Source organism: Panulirus ornatus, chromosome 32 (assembly GCF_036320965.1).
Source record: "Panulirus ornatus isolate Po-2019 chromosome 32, ASM3632096v1, whole genome shotgun sequence".
NCBI lineage: Eukaryota > Metazoa > Arthropoda > Malacostraca > Decapoda > Palinuridae > Panulirus > Panulirus ornatus.
The window spans coordinates 2,579,967-2,602,277 of record NC_092255.1 but is presented as its reverse complement, the minus strand read 5'-3'; the positions used below and the strand labels follow the sequence as shown (position 1 = coordinate 2,602,277).

The following is a 22,311-nucleotide window of genomic DNA, read 5'->3' as shown; positions in this document are numbered from 1 at the left end:
TCTCTAACTGAACCTATGCCTACCCTAAGATTCTCGTTGTGCAAGTTTATCTTTTATGAGAATTTCTACGGTCATGTAGCTCCAATCCTTGCTTGCCTATTTCGTCTGTCTATAAAAACCCCAAACTTACTCATACTTTTAGAATCATGCCTTGGTGCAGCCCATCCCTTAAGGGAATCGTTCTCTTACTTTATTGTCCCACGGTCCTCTCTTGTGCTGTCTTCAAATAGCTATGAACCTCTGACTTTATCATATCGAATCTCATTCCCTTCTTTCAAATGATCAGCACAGATTTCATGAAGCCAGGTGTACTAGTAATCTTCTGTGACTCACCTCTAGCTTTGCTTCCTTGGGATTTTGGTGAACCTTTTGTTGTGGCCCAAATCATCTTAAGAAGTATTTGACACAGTATAGCATGTCTTTGTGTTCTAACTACCTTCCCTTCTCTATTTCTCTCTCTGTTCTCTATTGGATTGCTGTCTTTCTAATCAGTCAGTCATGATAGTCACTGATTGGGAGACTTTTTCCTTATCCTGAAAACAATGGTATTTTCCCTACCATCTATCCTCTTCCCTCCATAAATTGTCTTCAACCTTTAACCCTTGTCACTTAAGCTGGTGGCTCTATATATGTCAACTCACTTCAAAATCCATTCTTTTTTGCTGGATAAATCCTCTCTTAATTTGAACCTAGGAATGTGAAAGCAGTAATCTAGTCAGATTCAGAGCCAAATTAACATCTCTTCTTATAACTCTTCTTGAATCTAACTTGTTTCCCACTAAAAAATGTCAAAGCACTGTAATACATCCCTGCTACAACATAAATACCCTATGTATGGTAATGGTTCCCATTCTATTCTTGAAACTGTTAATAAAAAATATTCTCAACCTGCTTTCCATAAGTTTGGGGTGCTGATTTGATGGTCAAGTTATATTCTTCTTTCTAGTTATTGCATACCTACAGGGTTCTAATTTGCACCAGCATAGAGTAATTCTTGTATAACTAAGGAGGCTCTTCCTTCATCTGTCTTTGTTAGAGTGGAATTAAATGTCCTCTATCTCATGAACTTCTATTACCTCTCTTTCCATCTTATGTGATGCTGTTGCCCTCTCTCTGTTCTACAGGTATTTATCTTCTTGTGAGCTCACTGTAAGTCCTAACTGTTTAGGTCTGGACCCATGGTACACAATTGGCCACAACTTCCTATACTGTCTGTGTGGAGACTGTCCAGACAAAGATTGATCATTATGATAATTCCCTTCCTCAAACACCACAACTGTAGTACTCTTTGGTGTTTCCCTCTTGTTAAAACCTTCCTTCTTTCAACAGTCAGGTTCACTCTGTCGTATTCTTTATTGTTCCCTCCTCTTACAAGCTTTCTCTTTTCAAGTCAGGTTCACAAAGACCTGACTGGCAACTCTCAGGTTCACAAACATGTGTGACACCACAGGTTTTCAAACACCTGAGTGGCAAATCAGATTTACAAACACCTGAGTGGCAAGTCAGATTTAAAAACACCTCAGTGGCTTTAATCAACTTCCATGATCTTTTTCTTTACTCTTTACCTTTCCTTTCAATAGAGATGGTGACAAGTAGAGCAATATCATTGCTTGGACCATGTTGGCTACTACACGAAAAAATAAAAAATGAGGTAGACTATATGCAAGTTTCAAGATTCTATGGTTTATAAGAACCTCAGTATATAAAATTTCAGGCGCCAAGCATTTGCAACTAAACAATACATCATGTTACAATGAAACTGAACAAAAGTACACCTATTGTAAGCTGCAATAATTATGTACAGAAATGGAGTGGTTCATCATCAGAGGAAAAAATGCCAGTGTTCAGTCAAAACTCTGTATGGTAATTTCTGTAAGACATTCAAAGTTAAAACACCAATATTCACATTCCTTGTTGAGATTTTTTTTTTTTTTTTTTTTTTTGCTTTGTCGCTGTCTCCCGCATTTGCGAGGTAGCGCAAGGAAACAGACGAAAGAAATGGCCCAACCCACCCCCATACACATGTATATACATATGTTCACACACGCAAATATACATACCTACACAGCTTTCCATGGTTTACTGTTGAGATATTTGTGCAAATCTTCACTAAACATACTAATAACAAAAGCTGTGTTATATCAGCTCTTCGAACATGTGCCCCATCCTTTTTCCACTTTGCCTATGCTCCCTAAAAACTTCCCACAATTATCAAACACATTTGGAAAATGTGTTTGCCATTCCTGCTTCATGAGATGGTATTAGTGATGAGTAACTAGGGCATATTCTTCCTCCCTACTGAATATTCCTTTCCAAACCTAAGCAAGGAAAAAACACATAAAAGAACAAAGAATTAGTTAAAACTCTTATGAGCCAATTCCTACACAAACAGGTCACCAGCCAGTATATAGCACTATAAAAACATTGACATACACCTTATCTTCTTTATTTTAGCACTCCATACAAGTTATAAATACAAATATGCAGTACACTTACTTGGATAACACTCTTTGAATATATTCTTGTATATAATGCAGCTAAAATTAGACATAATATAAGCATGATCTTATACTTATCACCCTAAAAAATTACTTTCATACCCACTCTAAGTCATAGTTGTACAGCCAAACCGTAGCATCCAGTCTTGATAGGAAAAATACTTGTAACATCTTACACTGTACCAGGATAGCCATCTCCACTTTTTTTTTTCTTTTTTTTTTTTGCTTTGTCGCTGTCTCCCGCATTTGCGAGGTAGCGCAGGGAAACAGACGAAATAAATGGCCCAACCCACCCCCATACACATGTATATACATAAGTCCACACACGCAAATATACATACCTACACAGCTTTCCATGGTTTACCCCAGACGCTTCATATGCCCTGATTCAATCCACTGACAGCACGTCAACCCCGGTATACCACATCGATCCAATTCACTCTATTCCTTGCCCTCCTTTCACCCTCCTGCATGTTCAGGCCCCGATCACTCAAAATCTTTTTCACTTCATCTTTCCACCTCCAATTTGGTCTCCCACTTCTCGTTCCCTCCACCTCCGACACATATATCCTCTTGGTCAATCTTTCCTCACTCATTCTCTCCATGTGCCCAAACCATTTCAAAACACCCTCTTCTGCTCTCTCAACCACGCTCTTTTTATTTCCACACATCTCTCTTACCCTTACATTACTTACTCGATCAAACCACCTCACACCACACATTGTCCTTAAACATCTCATTTCCAGCACATCCATCCTCCTGCGCACAACTCTATCCATAGCCCACGCCTCGCAACCATACAACATTGTTGGAACCACTATTCCTTCAAACATACCCATTTTTGCTTTCCGAGATAATGTTCTCGACTTCCACACATTCTTCAAGGCTCCCAAAATTTTCGCCCCCTCCCCCACCCTATGATCCACTTCCGCTTCCATGGTTCCATCCGCTGCCAGATCCACTCCCAGATATCTAAAACACTTTACTTCCTCCAGTTTTTCTCCATTCAAACTTACCTCCCAATTGACTTGACCCTCAACCCTACTGTACCTAATTACCTTGCTCTTATTCACATTTACTCTTAACTTTCTTCTTTCACACACTTTACCAAACTCAGTCACCAGCTTCTTATACTCTAAAAAGGTTCTATATGTAGAAAAAATGGGCATTTGAAACATATTCATATAAACATTCATTCTTACAGTTTTTGCAGCAACAGCTCAGCACCCTTGAATTTCAAACTGGCAAGCTTGTCCTTATGAGGACCAAGTACCTTTTTTACCTTTGAAACAACCTCAGGTATTTCTGTCTCAATCATATTAAGTAAAACAAAACATCCACGGTTAGAATTAATCCACCCTGCAGCTTCCTCCTCCGCTGTTGTTAGCAATACAGTGCTGAAGATTGGCTTGTATGCTGCATGACGTTCTTTGTCATATTTAATGATGTAAGTGATCATTTTTGTTGTATGTGCTATTTCTAAAAAATGTCCCTCTAGTCCTGGAACATATGGTTCAGAACACATATTTGCTAATTCTTGAAATATTGTGTTTATTTCAGGCCCTGAGAGTGCTTTTAATGATGCTCCAATAAAAAGTGTCCAGTTTGCATTAACAGACCAGTGCTTAAGATTAGCTATTAGCAGTCTCAAGACAGATGGACTCACTGCTTGCTGTAACTCTTGCCTACGTTTAACATTATCTTTTAAACTGATAGCATTACCATCTCCTTGAGCCAATACAGCCAAGATATCTGGATGGAAGAAAGTTGGGTCCCGAGGTGCCACAAGGAATCTTACAACTCTTAATCCATAATCAGAGCCAACAAGCTGACTTAGTTCCTCCATGAGCTCTGATATAACTACCTTTTTCATGAACTCAGTATCATCAAAACAATCAAAAGCAGCCAGTAATACCATGTGCCCATATTTCTCTAAGGCTATCTTGACAAAGTGGGATCGAAATGATTTTAGAATGATCTTTCTAGTCTTCTTTGGCCCATGCCAGATACAAAGCATAGCTACACGAGCTCCATCTCGAGTGTGAATGATAGGCATTAGTGACTCACGCAAAGCTTCAATGATACTTTCACGATTTCCCTGAGATGAGAACATCAGGAAGTCTCGTAACAGTGTGTGTACCATTGTATTTGTAAATACACCTTTATCTATTATAGACTGAAGGTTTGTGTGGATATCTTTTAAAATTGTCTTTTTCTGATCAGGATATTTCTTGAGGGCATCATCTAGGCAGTGTATATCTTCTTCATGGAAAATACAAAACTGAGGACCATAGAATTCTTGTATCATCATTGACCTCTGCTTAGCATTGGCATAGTCATTATATGCAAGTTCCACTACATCACTAGCAATCTTATTCTTCATTAGTGTGACAACATGTCCCTTAAGGGAACTAATGACTTCATCTTTCTGTTCTCTGGAACCATATCTAAGAATCTTTAGTACAAAAAAATGGGCATATCTACTTTTGCTAAGACTTACTATGTCCTGCTTCAGTTCGTCAAACAGAAGAGTACGATACTCTTCACCAACTGCCACAAGTGTTTCTATAACTCTAACAGTATCATGAGCAAATATCAATGACTTTACCTTACCGCGCACAAGTGCCATTAACTGTTTACATAGTTCTTCACGTTCTTTTTGGCTACAATTACCTTGACGTACCTCTTCCCAGATCTTCTTGGCACGACATCCTACCTCATACTTATCATCTACACCCTGACTTTTAGTCTTACGTTTAATCTTGAGTTCCTTCTTCAAGGCCTTGAATTTCTTCCAGTCTCTCTTTTCCTGTGGTTCTTCCTCTTCCTCTTCCTCTCCTATTTTCCTCTTCTTCTTCTTCTTCTTCTCATATTCGTCTAGAGTCTTCATAAGTGTTTCCACATTAACTGAAAAAAGTTATCATTAGACATTACTTAAGATCTTACTTGAATGGTAAAATATATTTTTCAATCTTAAGACATCTGATTACTGATAAGTTGATAGTAAAATTTTATGGAAAAATGTGTTCCTACGGGTGAGGAATATGGTGGGTAATATATAACCTCCAGAGTATGCTGGAGCAGTAAATTTCATTCTACACTATCAAGTAACTCAGCAACAGTGAGAATTATGGATACTGGGTAAAATGTGGGGATGGCTGGTGTAAAAAAGAATACCTGAAACTCATTTATTCACTGAACACTATACTGTACTGAAATACCAATGCAAAACAGAATTACTTAAAAATAGAGATAGTTTTGATGCACAACTATTGTAGTTACTTATCAAAAATAAAGATCTATCCTAATTATGTGCTCCAAGTCTTAGTTAAATCTCGATCTATTCAGTGATAAGACATTTCCTTATTCCACTACTTGGGGGAATGATCACCAGTAATCAAATTAGGACTTAATTCGTAACCTGTAAGTATATACATCTCGAGCACAATTGAACGACTTTTCGGTAAGACGACTTAGCCAGTGTACCCAAAGGTCGTTACATTGGTCACAAGGGGATAATTTCTGGAGACAAACCTGGAAGTTCCTTTCTGTTCTTTTTGCTTCATGGCTTTAAACTGTTGGATCCCCTCATCAACCTCATGGTCGTCCTCCTGGCCTCTCTCCTGAGTCATGGTCGTGGCCTTCATGACGTGACGCTACCTATCAACAGCCAGTAGTATCCAGTCTTCTTTTCCCTTCCTTATCTTCTTTCGAGCTACAGGATGGTCGCCTGGCAGATATACAGCATAGTAAGATTGATGGTTGAGTTCCTCTCGGCCTTCCACGTCCCAGCTGCTGCAATTGTATAGTTTTTCCTTATCGTATGTATTTCATGGCACACAACATTCAGCTGGTTCGTCTAATTAGACTACAAGTCGTTCCGCTGCTTCTCTACCTGTTATTTGTCTCCACAATTGGCAAAAATGTCGTAAAATTTCTCTTGACACATTAAGACGAGCTTCTTGCCCACATGCCAATGTTTGGTTGCGCACCGTTCGTCACCTTAATCCGGTTGTCAATCCGTCTGCATCATGTAGGCTTTACCATCCATATCACGTGCTTTAATATTCCTCTATACACGTCCATCTTGACTTAATATACATCAACAGAATTTTTCTTTTATAATTTGATATCTATGTATTTGAAAAAATCTCATAAATGATCGCTCTAACTTTTGCAAACGGTCACCTTTTTTTAGCCATATGTTCTTGCCGGAATGGCTTATTAGGGGATAATGTGCCGCCAAATATAACAAATAAAATTATTTCAACTTAAACATAGATCTGCCCCTACATCTGTTGAAAGAGAGTTCTGAAAATAGTCCCACAATTACATGGGATGAAAAGAAAAAAAGGTGTTACTATAATAGGTTGTTTCCTTCTTGGGATAGTACATATTCATTATATATATTATTATTTTGCTTTGTCGCTGTCTCCCGCGTTAGCGAGGTAGCGCAAGGAAACAGACGAAAGAATGGCCCAACCCACCCACATACACATGTATATACATACACGTTCACACACGCAAATATACATACCTATACATCTCAACGTATAATATATATATATATATATATATATATATATATATATATATATATATATATATATATATATATACACACTTATACATATATACACATGTGCATAATTCATACTGTCTGTCTTTATTCATTCCCATCGCCACCTCACCACACATGAAATAACAACCCCCTCCCCCCTTATGTGTGCAGGCAGCGTTAGGGAAAGACAACAAAGGCCACATTCGTTCACACTGTCTCTAGCTGTCATGTAATAATGGTTTACCCCAGACGCTACACATGCTCTGGTTCAATCCATTGACAGCACGTCGACCCCAGTATACCACATCGTTCCAATTCACTCTATTCCTTGCACGCCTTTCACCCTCCTGTATGTTCAGGCCCCATCAATCAAAATCTTTTTCACTCCATCTTTCCACCTCCAATTTGGTCTCCCACTTCTCCTCATTCCCTCCACCTCTGACACATATATCCTCTGTCAATCTTTCCTTTCATTCTCTCCAAGTGTCCAAACCATTTCAACACAGTCTTCTGCTCTTTCAACTACACTCTTTCTGTTACCACACATCTCTCTTACCCTTTCATTCCTTACTCGACCAAACCACTTCACACCACATATTGTCTTCAAACATTTCATTTCCAATACATCCACCCTTCTCCGTACAACCCTATTTATACCCCATGCCTTGCAGCCATATAACATTGTTGGAACCACTATTCCTTCAAACATACCCAGTTTTGCTCTCCGAGATAATATTCTTGCCTTCCACATATTCTTCAATGCTCCCAGAACCTTCACCCCCTCCCCAACCCTGTGACTCACTTCCACTTCCATGGTTCCATCTGCTGCCAAGTCCACTCCCAGATATCTAAAACACTTCACTTCATCCAGTTTTTCTCCATTCAAACTTACCTCCCAATTAACATGTCCCTCAACCCTATTGCACCTAATAACCTTGCACTTATTCGCATTTACTCTTAGGCTTCTTCTTTCATACACTTTACCAAACTCATTCACCAACCTCTGCAGTTTCTCAATTGAATCAGCCACTAGAGGTGTATCATCGGCAAATAACAACTGACTACTTCCCAGGTCTACAGACTGCATACTTGCCCCTTTCTCCAAAACTGTTGCATTTACTTCCCTAACCATAAACAAATCAAACAACCATGGAGACATCATACACCCCTGCTGCAAACCAATATTCACTGAGAACCAATCACTTACCTCTCTTCCTACTCGTACACATGCCTTACATCCTTGGTAAAAACTTTTCATTGCTTCTAGCAACTTACCTCCCACAGCATATACTCTTAAGACCTTCTACAAAGCATCTCTATGAACTCTGTCATATGCCTTCTCCAGATCCATAAATGCTAATTACAAATCCATCTGTTTTTCTAAGTATTGCTCACATACATTCCTCAAAGCAAACTCCTGATCCATACATCCTCTATCACTTCTAAAACCACACTGCTCTTCCCCAGTCTGATGCTCTGTACATGTCTTCACCCTCACAGTCAATGCCCTTCCATATAATTTCCCAGGAATACTCAACAAACTTATGCCTCTGTAATTTGAACACTCACCTTTGTCCCCTTAGCCTTTGTATAATGGTACTATGCATGCATTCTACCAAATCTCAGGCGCTTCACCATGATCCATACATACATTGAATATCATTACCACCCCATTTTTAATAAATTTCACTGCAATGCCATCCAAACCCGCTGCCTTGCCAGATTTCACCTTCTGCAAAGCTTTCACTATCTCTTCTCCCTTAACCAAACCATTCTCCCTCACCCTCTCACTTTGCACACCACCTTGACCAAAACACCCTACATCTGCAACTCTATTATCAAATACATTCAACAAACCTTCAAGATACTCACTTCATCACTACCTACTATTAATCCCCCTTGCCCCCTTCACAGATGTTCCCATTTGTTCATTCTCTTGTCTTATGCACGTTATCTACCGCCTTCCAAAACATCTTTTCATTCTCCCTAAAGTTTAAAGATATTCTCTCGCCTCAACTCTCATTTGCCCTCTTCTTCAACCCTTGCACCTTTCTCTTGACCTCCTGCCTTTTTCTTTTCTACATCTCCCATTCACTTGCACTCCTTCCTTGCAAGTATTGTTCAAACGCTTCTCTTTTCTCTTTCACTAACAACTTTACTTCTAATCTGCCTACCTCCCACCTTTCTCATGCCACATGCATCTTTTGCGCAAGTCATCACTGCTTCCCTAAATGCATCCCACTCCCCCCGGGTCATTTGCTCTCAATTTTTGCCATTCTACACTAGTCTCTCCTAGTACTTCCTCACACGTCTCCTTTCCAAGTTCACTTACCCTCACCACTGTCTTCTCTCCAACATTTTCTCTTCTTTTTTAAAAACTTTTACAAATCTTCACCTTTGCCCCCACAAGATAGTGATCAGACATCCTCTACCTGCCCCTCTCAGCATGTTAACATCCAAAAGTCTTTCTTTTACATGCCTATCAATTAACATGTAATCTAATTATGCCCTTTGACCATCTTTCCTACTCACATATGTATACTTATGTATATCTCTCTTTTTAAACCAGATATTTCCAATGACCAGTCCTTTTTAGCACACAAATCCACAAGCTCTTCACCATTTCCATTTACAAAACTGAATACCCCATGTACACCAATTATACCCTCAACTGCCACATTACTCACCTTCGGATTTAAATCACCCACAACTGAAACCTGGTCCCATGCATTAAAGCTGCTGACACACTCACTTAGCTGCTCCAAAACATTCGCCTACCATGGTCTTTTCTTCTCGTGACCAGGTGCATAAGCACAAATAATCACCCATCCCTCTCCATCCACTTTCAGTTTTACCCACATCAATCTAGAATTTACTTTCTTACCCTCTATCATGTACTGCAACAACTACTGCTTCAGTAGTGCTACTCCTTCCTTAGCTCTTGTCCTCTCACTAACCTCTGACATCAACTCCCAAGATTTTCCCAAACCACTCTTCCCCATTACCCTTGAACTTCATTTCACTCAGAGCCAGAACATCCTGGTTTCTATCCTCTAACATACTACCTTTCTCATCTTGGATACATCCACACACATTGAGACATCCCGATCTGGTGCCATCCTGCCCCACAAGAAACAGCACCACTAACCCCTGTGTCAGCAAGGTAGCGCCAGGAAAACAGACAAAAAAGGCTACTCAGTCTCTAGCTGTCATATATAATGCACCGAAACCACAACTCCCTATCCACATCCAGGACCTACAGACCTTTCTATGGTTTACCCTAGATGCTTCACATGCCCTGGTTTAGTCCACTGACAGCATGTCGACCCCAGTATACCAAGTCGTTCCATTTCACTCTATTTCTTACATGCCTCTCACCCTCCTGCATGTTCAGGCCCTGATCACTCAAAATCTTTTTCACTCCATCCTTCCACCTCCAATATGGTTTTCCGTTTCTCCTTGTTCCCTCCACCTCTGATATATATATCTTCTTTGTCAATCTTTCCTCACTCATTCTCTCCACATGTCCAAACCATTTCAACACACCCTCTTCTGCTCTCTCAACCACACTCTTTTCATTGCTACACATCTCTCTTACCCTTTCGTTACTTACTCAATCAAACCGCCTCACACCACATATTGATCTCCTACCTCTTCTTTGCTCATCCTTTTCATATGTCAAAACAATTCAGCATACCTTCATCAGTTCTCTCAATCAAACTGCAATTACTATCAACCCTCTCTCTACACTGTCTTTCCTTATATGATCAACCCACTCACACCAAACGTCTTCCATGGGAATTTCATTTCCATTTACCCCTAGACAGAATTCTATTATTGCAAACTATAGAGCTACCTAATATGGTGCTCAAGAAAGTGTTGACAGGTAATACAATCATAAAGGCGAATGAAAATCATATTCAATAGGAAACTTTATTGTGAATATCACAATCTGAGTGAAACTTGAGGGAGAGACACAAAGTAGGGTCAACCCTCATCTCTCTGGGGATGTACAAGCTGCCACTGTAGACTACAGGTCCTTCAGGCCGTACCACACTTTTCCATATTATTGCAGTGAGCATATGACTAGACATTTTGTACACCTATATGATGCTGTCACGTGTTTACATGGGAAATTGTGACGAATATGTGCATGGCATATGATCCTATGCACCTTGCTTGTGCTAATTAAACTCATCAGTGGCTTTATTTGTACACAGTAAAATATCCAAAGCCTTGACAAAACCTTAAAAACACATGAATGGTCTTTAGAAATCATGGTTTGGTTGGAAGCTTGGAGTATTACAGCATACAGGATAGTGCAACAACATTTTAATTGCATGTTAACATATAAAAGGTTGTACGTAAAAAATTATTACCCAGATGATCTTAATGGTTCATAGCCTGTTCTGTGAGATGAAGTACAAGTTTTGGTCAGTGAACAAATGGATACATCTGATCAGTGAGAAGGGAAGGAACATCCAGAAAAAAAATTTCCAGACATTATGTCAGTACCATGGCACTCAGGGAGGTGGGGATAACTTGGATGTAACTATATTTGTTGAGCTTTGTTTACATGGTTTTTTTTTAAATCTTATCAAGTCAATCTGCTCAAGTCCTGAGCTTGGAACTGTCTGTTCTCAGTTAGTATCAGTACAGTAAACTGTCTCCTAGTCATTTAGATCCATACTAAGCCTAAAACTGATGGTCAGTGTACACAGAATGAATATTCAACACTTGCTGCCTAATGACACATAGACACACTTAAGAATACATCTGCAATTTTTCTTTTGTTAAATACCTTAGGCTGATGTAAACTTACAAATTTTGTTCTGTTTATGAAGACTAAAAGCTACAAGACGTTCTACCTGCTTGACCACACTAAACTGATGCCAACAATAAATGAAGGCTGCTGATATAATGCAAAGAATAATCTTCAGTTCAGTTACACTGCACTGAGGTTCTAAGCTGCTTGCAGGAATATTACTTTAAACAAATGAATGCTTACACAAGTGTATAGGTATAGATGTTATCACCACTGGTATTGAGAACAGAAAAATGGATCCTTTTGTCATACTTCTGCTAAAAAAAGGTATAAAAAGATTAAGAATTTTTCTCCTGATACATCATACAAAGGGTTTTAACTACTAGTACAAATATTTTTGTCTTGGAGATTGACTCGAGATATCTGCAATTCATTTTCCTTCATGCACTTCAGCTACTTGAGTCATTGTGCTTTAAGTCACATTTACTTCATTTCTAGCAACAAAGGAGCAATTTTTCACAGTAGTGTGTAGTACTTTATACAAATAACACAGCCTTGGTGCTGGGTATGTTTAAAAAGCTGTTCTCCATATATAAACTAGAATTTACCATGCAAATTCTTCCCTTAACACTTTCGTCTATTTCATTGTCAGAGACCGAAAAGAAATGAAAGTGGTGCAGTTTAACATTAAATCATCTTTCACTGACTGGTGAAGTAATACATGCATGCTAAATCATTCTGTGATTCTGCAAAGATAATTTCTGCTATGTAAGATTACAATATATGTATTTACTTCTTTTTGGAAATATTCCAGTTTTTTTGTTTTTTTTTGCATATGTGCAATTAGATTTAGATTAAAGCAACCAGTATAATAAAAACTTTTTGTGATCCAGTGTTGTTTATAATTTGTAAGCTCTGCTAGTAAGTTGATGACTCTAGACTACCATCCTTATTAATGATCTAGTTAATGAATATTAATGACCTAGTTAGTGAATATTAATGACCTAGTTAATGAAATATATACAATAAAATACAGCATCACATCCTGACACCTGAAAGCATTGTTGCTGCTAAAAAGGCTGTGAATATTCAGTTGTTTGAAAGATCAAAATATTCATGATTTCCATTTACTTGAAATTTACATTTTCATGTACATATATATTTGCACAATATTACATTATAGTACAGTATGATAGATAGATCAGTTCACCAGGTAAATTACATAAAGGCAATACTTATAATTTTTGTGCTTAAATGACAATGGAGGAAATGCATATTAACAAAGTTATTCTTAAATGTTTAACATTGACATCTTTAAATATAGAAGCAATATATGTAAAACTGGATGAGGAAGAAATTATCAAGGTATAAATACCATAATTTGGAAATCATAGAATAAATGAAATAAAACAATGCATGCGACATTTTTTCTTTTTCAGTATCAAGGTGTACATTTGCAAAATCCACCAGCATGTTCAATAGACTGTAATGAGTATCCTAAAACCTCTTCTACAAAATATGCATTAGTTTTATGGAAAATTACACATTAGGAAACTCTGGTCTGGTGAATTAAAAAGCCATAAGGTATCCTGGTAAATCCCTTTCCCATTTTTGAACCTGCTATCTGTTAAAACAAATGTATTAATTGGCATTTGATATTGTACTAAACCTTTCATCAAAGTCATGTGCAGTATGTAAACAAGTGTAATGACAAGAAAATTGTTATCTGAAGAGCATACCCAACTAAAGCTACCCCATTGTACTTTGTTTCCTTTTCCATGTCAGAAGTAATAAACTCAGAGTAACAAAAACCTATTTTGAAGAATGAAGGTTCATTTCTTCTTGCAGGATGCATTGGACTTCAAGCCCTGTAGGTCACACTGTAGCCTGTGCAGTGAATTTAAATCTTATACAAGTTCAAAATCAGCAAGTGGTTCCATATAATCATAAACCCTATTTGTTACTATATATTCACAGTAGTTGGTGTTAGATTAGGTTGGATAGGATGTTGATTTGGACCTCAATTTTTAACTATAGTGTTTAACCACTTTCAAAGGAAAAGTGGGGAGGCAGAGGGAAAACTTTCTGATCATATCAATATTAGATTTTCTTAGCACTTATTTTGACACCTGTTGTAAAGAGTAGAATTGAGACAATTTTAAGAAAATTGAGTAAAATGTAAAATTTTGTAAAATGGGAATCATTTCTTGACTGTAATTAAGAATCTACATGCTTCTTTGCTAGCTGAACTGAATGTATCTTTTACCCACATTGTGGCTTTTAACCCTTTTCCAAAATGAGCTGTTTGTAAGCTTCTAATATAAAGGTTTCAGAGAAATACGATGTCATCCAAAGGATAATATTTTTGATTTCCTTATTCTAAACAGAGGAGGATTGTCACATTAATCATTCAACCTTTTCTAGCAAGCTGAAAGCCTTAACTTCATAAATAAAGTTATACCCTGGAAAAATAAATCCAAGTAGAAATCTCTAGACCAGCTTGAATACTGATATCAATATATCTAAACAGGCTGATCTGTACATTCAGTTCAATCCTTATATAAGGCACCTTTAATAGTCTTGTTCACTAGAAACCAATCACAGGAAGGACAAACCCATCGGTATGTAAAAATCCAATATTCTACAAAAGTTTCAAGGAATACTGCCTAAAAATCAAAAGCACCTGTCAAGTACGCACATTATAACTGATTCTGCCAAACCATGTGGGTAAAATGCTATAATTATCCTGATCAGTGTGATTCAAAGGAAAGCACCTTCTGTGAAAAGCAAGGGCTAAGCTGAGCTAATGTCCTTTTATTATTAATTATATAGTGCCAGGTATCCTTCTCCAGATGCTCTTACATCTTGAGATTGCATTACCATCAACAGCATAGAAAAGATGGACTCCTTTGGAGTAAGGAGTTCTTCAGTGAGATTGCACTCTGATGATACAACTTTACTGTACTTAACTTGTCACTCACAGCATAATCACAAGCAAGAAATGCAATAATGACAGTAAATGTTCTAAATTTTATGTACATCTAACTAGAGCTATATATTCTCTTGAAAAGAGAGGGCATGAATTACTAATAAACAACCCGCCATAGTTAAAGATGTACAGTACCAAATTTGGATCACAGAAATTTCATGATTCTTTCTAAACACTGATTCTCATAAAAAAAAATTCCCTTCCCCATGCATATGCTAGAACTATCAAACAACCATCTAATTGAGAAAAAGGGATGCGATTTCTTTGTATTTACCTACAGACAGACTGATACCCATGCAGATAAATAACAGAATTACAAGGTATTACCTTTATGTGACAGAAGATTTTATTTCAAGGGTCTTGATAGATTCAATGTTCCAAAGCATAATGAGAGAAACTAAACAACTTTCATTGCTAAAATATAAAAAGTGATACAGACAGAGAAATAAAGAGAGATGAAGAGAAGTATAGAATTCTGGAGGAAGTGATAAGCTGCTTTTTGAAAAAGAGGCAAGTCATGGTTTTCAGGAAAGATATGATATGGTAATTGATTCTAAAGACAGGCAGAGTAAGAGAAATATACATAACAAAGGCCCATCATTGAATTGCCAATGGCTAAACAGTAATCTGTGACACTTGCTTGCCAAGTGTTATATTGTCCAACTTATAGTAGTGACACACAAGCAGCCAGTTTTGGGAGAAGAAAGCAATGTTATAATTATATTAAAGGAAAAGAGAACCACCATTGTGGTAGAAAGCTAATGGGTCAAATTTTGAGTTCAAACTGGGAGAGTTGGCATGTTAAACTGCTTTGGACTTATTTGTATACACTAAGTATGTAGAACTAAAGTCTCCTTCAATTGAAGAGCAGTACTTCATGCAAGGTTGAAACAGTGCTTTATATCACTGGAAAAACTGTTCAGAAGTAAATAATCTAAGGAATTTGAACAGGACTCCAAGTTTCTTAGAGGTTTCTGAGATAGTTACATGTTACAGTGATACTGTGTTAAGGGTATTAAGTATGTTTATTGTGTTGAGCTGTGGAATTACAGACCATCAAAGGAGATGAGAAAGTTGTGAGAGATTGAAGAAAGAATGACAATAAGAAACTGTTTTACAAGCCCACTTTTGCACACACAGGTTCAAGTCCTGGTTCCAGCAGTCGGTCCGTAGTCAATCCTGCTGCACATACACCTGTAGGGGTTGGTCGATAAAATGGGTACCTGACTCATATATACATACACACATACATGCATATATATATATATATATATATATATATATATATATATATATATATATATATATATATATCCCTGGGGATAGGGGAGAAAGAATACTTCCCACGTATTCCCTGCGTGTCGTAGAAGGCGACTAAAAGGGAAGGGAGCGGGGGCCTGGAAATCCTCCCCTCTCGTTTTTTTTTTTTTTTTTTCCAAAAGAAGGAACAGAGAAAAGGGCCAGGTGAGGATATTCCCTCAAAGGCCCAGTCCTCTGTTCTTAACGCTACCTCGCTATCGCGGGAAATAGCGAATAGTATGAAAAAAAAAAAAAAAAAATATATATATATATATATATATATATATATATATATATATATATATATATATATATATATATGACTGAGTTTGGTAAAGTGTGTGAAAGAAGAAAGTTAAGAGTAAATGTGAATAAGAGCAAGGTTATTAGGTACAGTAGGGTTGAGGGTCAAGTCAATTGGGAGGTAAGTTTGAATGGAGAAAAACTGGAGGAAGTAAAGTGTTTTAGATATCTGGGAGTGGATCTGGCAGCGGATGGAACCATGGAAGTGGAAGTGAATCATAGGGTGGGGGAGGGGGTGAAAATCCTGGGAGCCTTGAAGAATGTGTGGAAGTTGAGAACATTATCTCGGAAAGCAAAAATGGGTATGTTTGAAGGAATAGTGGTTCCAACAATGTTGTATGGTTGCGAGGTGTGGGCTATGGATAGAGTTGTGCGCAGGAGGATGGATGTGCTGGAAATGAGATGTTTGAGGACAATGGGTGGTGTGAGGTGGTTTGATCGAGTAAGTAACGTAAGGGTAAGAGAGATGTGTGGAAATAAAAAGAGCGTGGTTGAGAGAGCAGAAGAGGGTGTTTTGAAATGGTTTGGGCACATGGAGAGAATGAGTGAGGAAAGATTGACCAAGAGTATATATGTGTCGGAGGTGGAGGGTACGAGGAGAATTGGGAGACCAAATTGTAGGTGGAAAGATGGAGTGAAAAAGATTTTGTGTGATCGGGGCCTGAACATGCAGGAGGGTGAAAGGAGGGCAAGGAATAGAGTGAATTGGATTGATGTGGTATACCGGGGTTGACGTGCTGTCAGTGGATTGAATCAGGGCATGTGAAGCGTCTGGGGTAAACCATGGAAAGCTGTGTAGGTATGTATATTTGTGTGTGTGGACGTGTATGTATATACATGTGTATGGGGGTGGGTTGGGCCATTTCTTTCGTCTGTTTCCTTGCGTTACCTCGCAAACGCGGGAGACAGCGACAAAGCCAAAAAAAAAAAAAAATCTATACTTGATTACTGTTTCCTGTGCTAGTGAGGTAGCACCAAGAAACAGATGAACAAAGCCCATCCACCCACATACACATATATATTTATACATAAATGCTCATACATGCACATATACATACACAGACATATACATACATACACATGTACATATTCATACTTGCTTGTCTTCATCCATTCCTGGGGCTACCCTGTCTCACTGGAAACAGCATCACTACCCCCTACTTCAGCAAGGCAGTGCTAGGAAACAGACAAAAATGGCTACATTCACTCACACTCAGTCTCTAGCTGTCATGTGTAATGCACTGACACCACAGCTCCCTTTCCACATCCAGGCCCCATAGACCTTTCCATGGTTTACCCCAGACATTTCACATGCCCTGGTTCAGTCCACTGAAAGTATGTTAACCCCAGTATACCATATCATTTCAATTCACTCTATTTCTTGCATGCCTCTTACCATCCTGTAACTTCAGGCCCTGATCGCTTAAAATCTTTTTCACTCCATCCTTCCACCTCCAATTAGGTCACCTGCTTCTCCTTGTTCCCTCCACCTCTGACACATACAGCCTCTTTGTCAATCTCTCCTCACTCATTCTCTCCATATGTCCAAACCATTTCATCACACCCTCTTCTGAGATGAGACTGAGGAAAGTCACAGCGAGCATTCCGGACATCTGTCAGCTGAAGTAGATTGGCAGCAGGAAGAAGAACCTGTACATTTTCTTCAGTTACCAAAACTTCTGCTGAGTAAACATAATCAATAAGAAGTTGCAATGCATAACCATCAATGCCTTGCAATACTATTCTATCATGTCTACTCTCTTCAAAACTAGTAAACATGGCATGAAAGTATGGGCTGCAAGAAGCCAACACCATCTTATGAGCTGGAATTTCCATGCTCTCAGCAACTAAAACCACATCACACAATTGACTTTGCCTTCACATCAAATTCAAGTTATCAAAAACTCGTGGAAAGTTTCCTGTGCTAGCAAGGTAGCACCAGGAAACATATGAAGAAAGACCCATCCACTCATATACACACATACTATATATGTACACACACATACACGTGCATTTACAGGAAACAGCATCACCACCCCTGCATCAGTGAAGTAGCACCAGGAAACAGCATCACCACCCCTGCATCAGTGAAGTAGCACCAGGAAACAGATGAAGAAAAGCCACATCCACTCTCACGCATTCTTTAGCTGTCATGTGTAAATATATATGCAACATTAATGAGATAGCCTTGGTTGCCTGTGCAGTCTCATTTAACATAAAAAATATGCAGAAAGAGAAGCCACAGAGGATATCATTAGCTTAGAGATGGGACCCTAATGTCATACCTTAACAGAAACTTTCAACATATTTCAGGCAACAACATATGATTCCCAAAAGTCTCTTACATATAATGACTAGTAAGACAGGAAAGGTTAACACCAGATGATCTCATGATGCCAAAGCAATACTGATGGTCAGAGAGAAGACTGTAAGAATCAAGATGTTTAAGGGAATGGGAGTTGAGGAGAGACACAGAGACTTTAGCAACAGTGAAAGTGAAAGTGACAGGTCAATAGTTGAAAGGGTTATAACAGTCATCCTTCTTTGGGATAGTCTGTATCAGTGCACATTTCTAAGCTAAAGGAAAATTTTGGTTTCTAATTCTTCCACTGCAGCTGGGTTATAACAGTCATCCTACTTTGGAATAGACTGTAGCTGGGGACATATCTAGGATAAAAGGAAATTTTGGTTTTAAATTCTTCCACTGCAGCAGCCCTAATACCCATAATACACTGTATGGGCTGGATATTCTTCAATAATCTAAAAAAATAATCTCCATAAGTTTTTTACCACAAGCAACTGAAATTTGATTTTCTATATAAAATGATATGCAACTCAATAGGGTGAAATGTTGCTTATGTCTGTCCTCTATTCTTGACATTAAATCGTTAATGCGGGAAATGGCAAATATGTATAAAAAATTAAATATGCTACACACTCTTTAGCTTCTGCTGATTCATTGCCAGGCATATCAAGTACTTCATGAATACTCTCAAGACATACAAGTATGTAGTGAGATGGGTGTTATTCAAACATAAAAATCCATAACACACAAACTTTCCTTATTCTTAGCTTTCAACAGCAATTCATCTCCACCAATGACATACTTTGCTATAGTTACTTTTGCACAGTACAATCTGACATTATGAGAAAAAGAATGCCGGACTTTGTCATCATGACTATTTGTTCTGAGAAACCATGATAAAATAAGTCACTATTTTGATCAAAACAAATACTAGTTTCACAAATATTGAATTCCATCAAAAATGAAAAAGAGTAGTTAAGAAGACAACATTAATATGCTTAATCCTGTGTAAACTAAAAAATGCTTGTCAAATCTTCTCAGAAAAATGGTATTCAGTTGCCTTCAGGGCATGAAAAACTTATCTGATGATTTTCAGTGACACCATGTAAGTTCAAGATCTCCCAGTGGTGCACAAATTAGTAAATACAAATAGGTTAATACTAAGGACTTTCAGAATACTGTACATTAAGTAAGGTAGGTGCTGTACTGGAGTGCTGAACTTTTGATATAGTGCCAAATAGTACTGCCAGTTATCTTAAAGAGGTTCATGTGAAAAAAAAAAGATATGCGAAAAAAAAAAGATATACAAAGGACTCTTCAGACCTCTTCCATCATACACGCTTTATATACATACAGCTACCTATAATTCAGAATAATATCTGCAGGAAAGTCCACTGGACCTAAAGCACTGTGATTATCACTAATCATACTAGAAGCATGATACATAACTCCAGTATATCACTGCTTCATGCTGTGTATGGCACATAAAAAAATATTTGTATGACTTTCCATTTCCTACCTCACTTGGCAGTAAGTGGTGCACATGCACAGTGTTGGGAAGGTTTATAACCAATTGATAATAATTCATTTATAAATGGAATATGAGGTGTCTGCATATGCTTCTCTTCAAGAGATGGGGCCCCATGAGTCAAAAACTCCCTTTCCTTACAGTTCAAACAGGTACTTACAAATAAGTAATTACTTCCACTGGACAGGCTACCATAGATTTAACTGGGCATTAATCCTATTAACAAGAACAATGCAAGAAGAAAAAAAAACGTTCTTTAAGTTCATAACAATGACTTTTAAAACAGCATACTTGGAGACTACTTCACTTAGTATGTTTATAATATGCAACAAAGTACAACATAAAGCATCATAAATTGAGTATTAAATCTCCTTTTGCACAATTAATACTGTTGAACTGGAAGATAGTTTTATTATACCTTCTATGTTTAGTCTTGAAACACTGGACCTTCTTTCTTCTTCATTATCATATATATATATATATATATATATATATATATATATATATATATATATAATGCCTAACTATGTATTTCTTGTAACTTCATGCATAAATATTCTATACCCATACAATACATAATTTTCAGTTATCTGTTACCAAGTATCAGGAACTCTGCATGTGTGTTATGAGAAGAAAATTTACAGAGCAAATTATGATACTCTCATGAGATATAACAAACCACACCTCTGTTTCATCAACAGATGGCTATAACCCTGAATTGTAGTTAGTTGTATAACAACCTAATATGTTTCATACCTAATATACAATATTATCATTGTTATAGAACATAAAAATAACTGTATGAGTTCTCAGTCTGCATGTCTCATCATATCAATACATCATAAAAATTAAAAGAAGTATTTTTGAAAACTGTCAAAAAATATAATTAACCACTCTTTTCTTTTAACAGATACTATGTACTTATTTGCATTCTTTTACAATATGCTACAGTATTTTGAATTGGAAGAATTGATGCACAATTCAGAACCTATAATCATTTCAACTATGTAACAACAAACACAAACAATCTTAGAATATACTGTACTAAAGATTACTCCAAAGAGGGCCACATTGTAATTCCTTAATTACGGAACTACCAAAGTGTACCACACTATAGTTCCCTGACTGTGCTTAAAGGAATAATTAATGGTCTTTGTGTAGGGTAACAGATGCAACATCATCCCCAAAACAATAGTAGCACAATACTTAAGTAGTTATCAATTCTCAAAAACTTTTTGCTATTCTTTACTGTTATTGAAAAGCAATATCATTATCATTCAAAGCCACTTATTTTTCATATAAATAATACATAACCCTGCTGTTGCTTGTATCTAGCATATGGATGAAATTCACATGAGGGTTCTAGCACAAGCTAGACAAGTGGGAGCAATATTTTCACAATGTCCTAGAGGTTAGTTATGAACTGAATTGTCTACAGTAGTTCAAAACAGAGAGTATGCCAGGTAAGGACCACATGAAAAAGGATAAATGGACAAGAGCAGTGGAATGGACAGACCTGATGGGTAGCACAGCTGTTGCATCATTATTTCATAACATTTTGCCTCTTGTCTGTGCTAAAACTTAAAAAAATTATTTGAAAAACTAAGACAATGCCAAACTGAAAGACCCCTGAAGTTTAAAATATACATGTATTTAGAAAGATGGATAAAAGCCAAACCAGTTTATCAAGTATATATTAGAAGGTATTTAAAAGTGAAATAAAAAATTGAATTCCATCACCTCTAAACTGACACTAGATAAATGTCATTCTGATTGTAAAAGATATGAATTGTATTCTTTGCAAAATCAGGAGAGCCTTCAAACAAGCAAGCACAAATTCAAAAAGTAAAGTATGAGCTTATAACAAGAATGTTTTTAAGTTAAACTTCTCACTTGCCTGCCTTCATCTCTCAATTAGTTCCCATGAAAGCAATTGGCTTTCCCTAGGTGAGGGAGAACACACACTGACTATGCCAAGTCACAATAATATATCCTACAGGTGATCTTAAAAATCTGCCTTATAAAAATTCCAAGCTATAACTACCAAATCCAACCAGTTGTGA

The 22,311-nt window shown here is 37.4% G+C and overlaps 2 protein-coding genes across 2 annotated transcripts in view; both read right to left on the bottom strand.

Annotated features, from left to right (window-relative positions):
• Positions 1-2,430: 2,430 nt before the first annotated feature.
• Positions 2,431-6,476, bottom strand: peng (Pumilio and CPL domain-containing protein penguin). Its single transcript, XM_071680824.1, has 3 exons — positions 6,394-6,476; positions 6,033-6,228; positions 2,431-5,405 (listed from the first exon to the last, which is right to left on the bottom strand). The coding sequence occupies exon 3, from the start codon at positions 5,386-5,388 to the stop codon at positions 3,697-3,699; it is 1,692 nt and encodes a 563-aa protein (XP_071536925.1). The 5' UTR covers positions 5,389-5,405; positions 6,033-6,228; positions 6,394-6,476; the 3' UTR covers positions 2,431-3,696.
• A 4,502-nt stretch (positions 6,477-10,978) lies between these two features.
• Positions 10,979-22,311, bottom strand: part of LOC139758941 (uncharacterized) — a 222,005-nt gene continuing 210,672 nt past the window's right edge. The window contains exon 21 of the mRNA XM_071680756.1: positions 10,979-22,311. This exon is cut by the window's right edge and continues 22,178 nt beyond it. The gene's annotated coding sequence lies outside the window, so the exon portion shown is untranslated.

Bases quoted from the DNA above. Each gene is read 5' to 3' on its own strand.
- peng (XM_071680824.1), bottom strand. From the start codon at position 5,388: ATGAAGACTCTAGACGAATATGAGAAGAAGAAGAAGAAGAAGAGGAAA.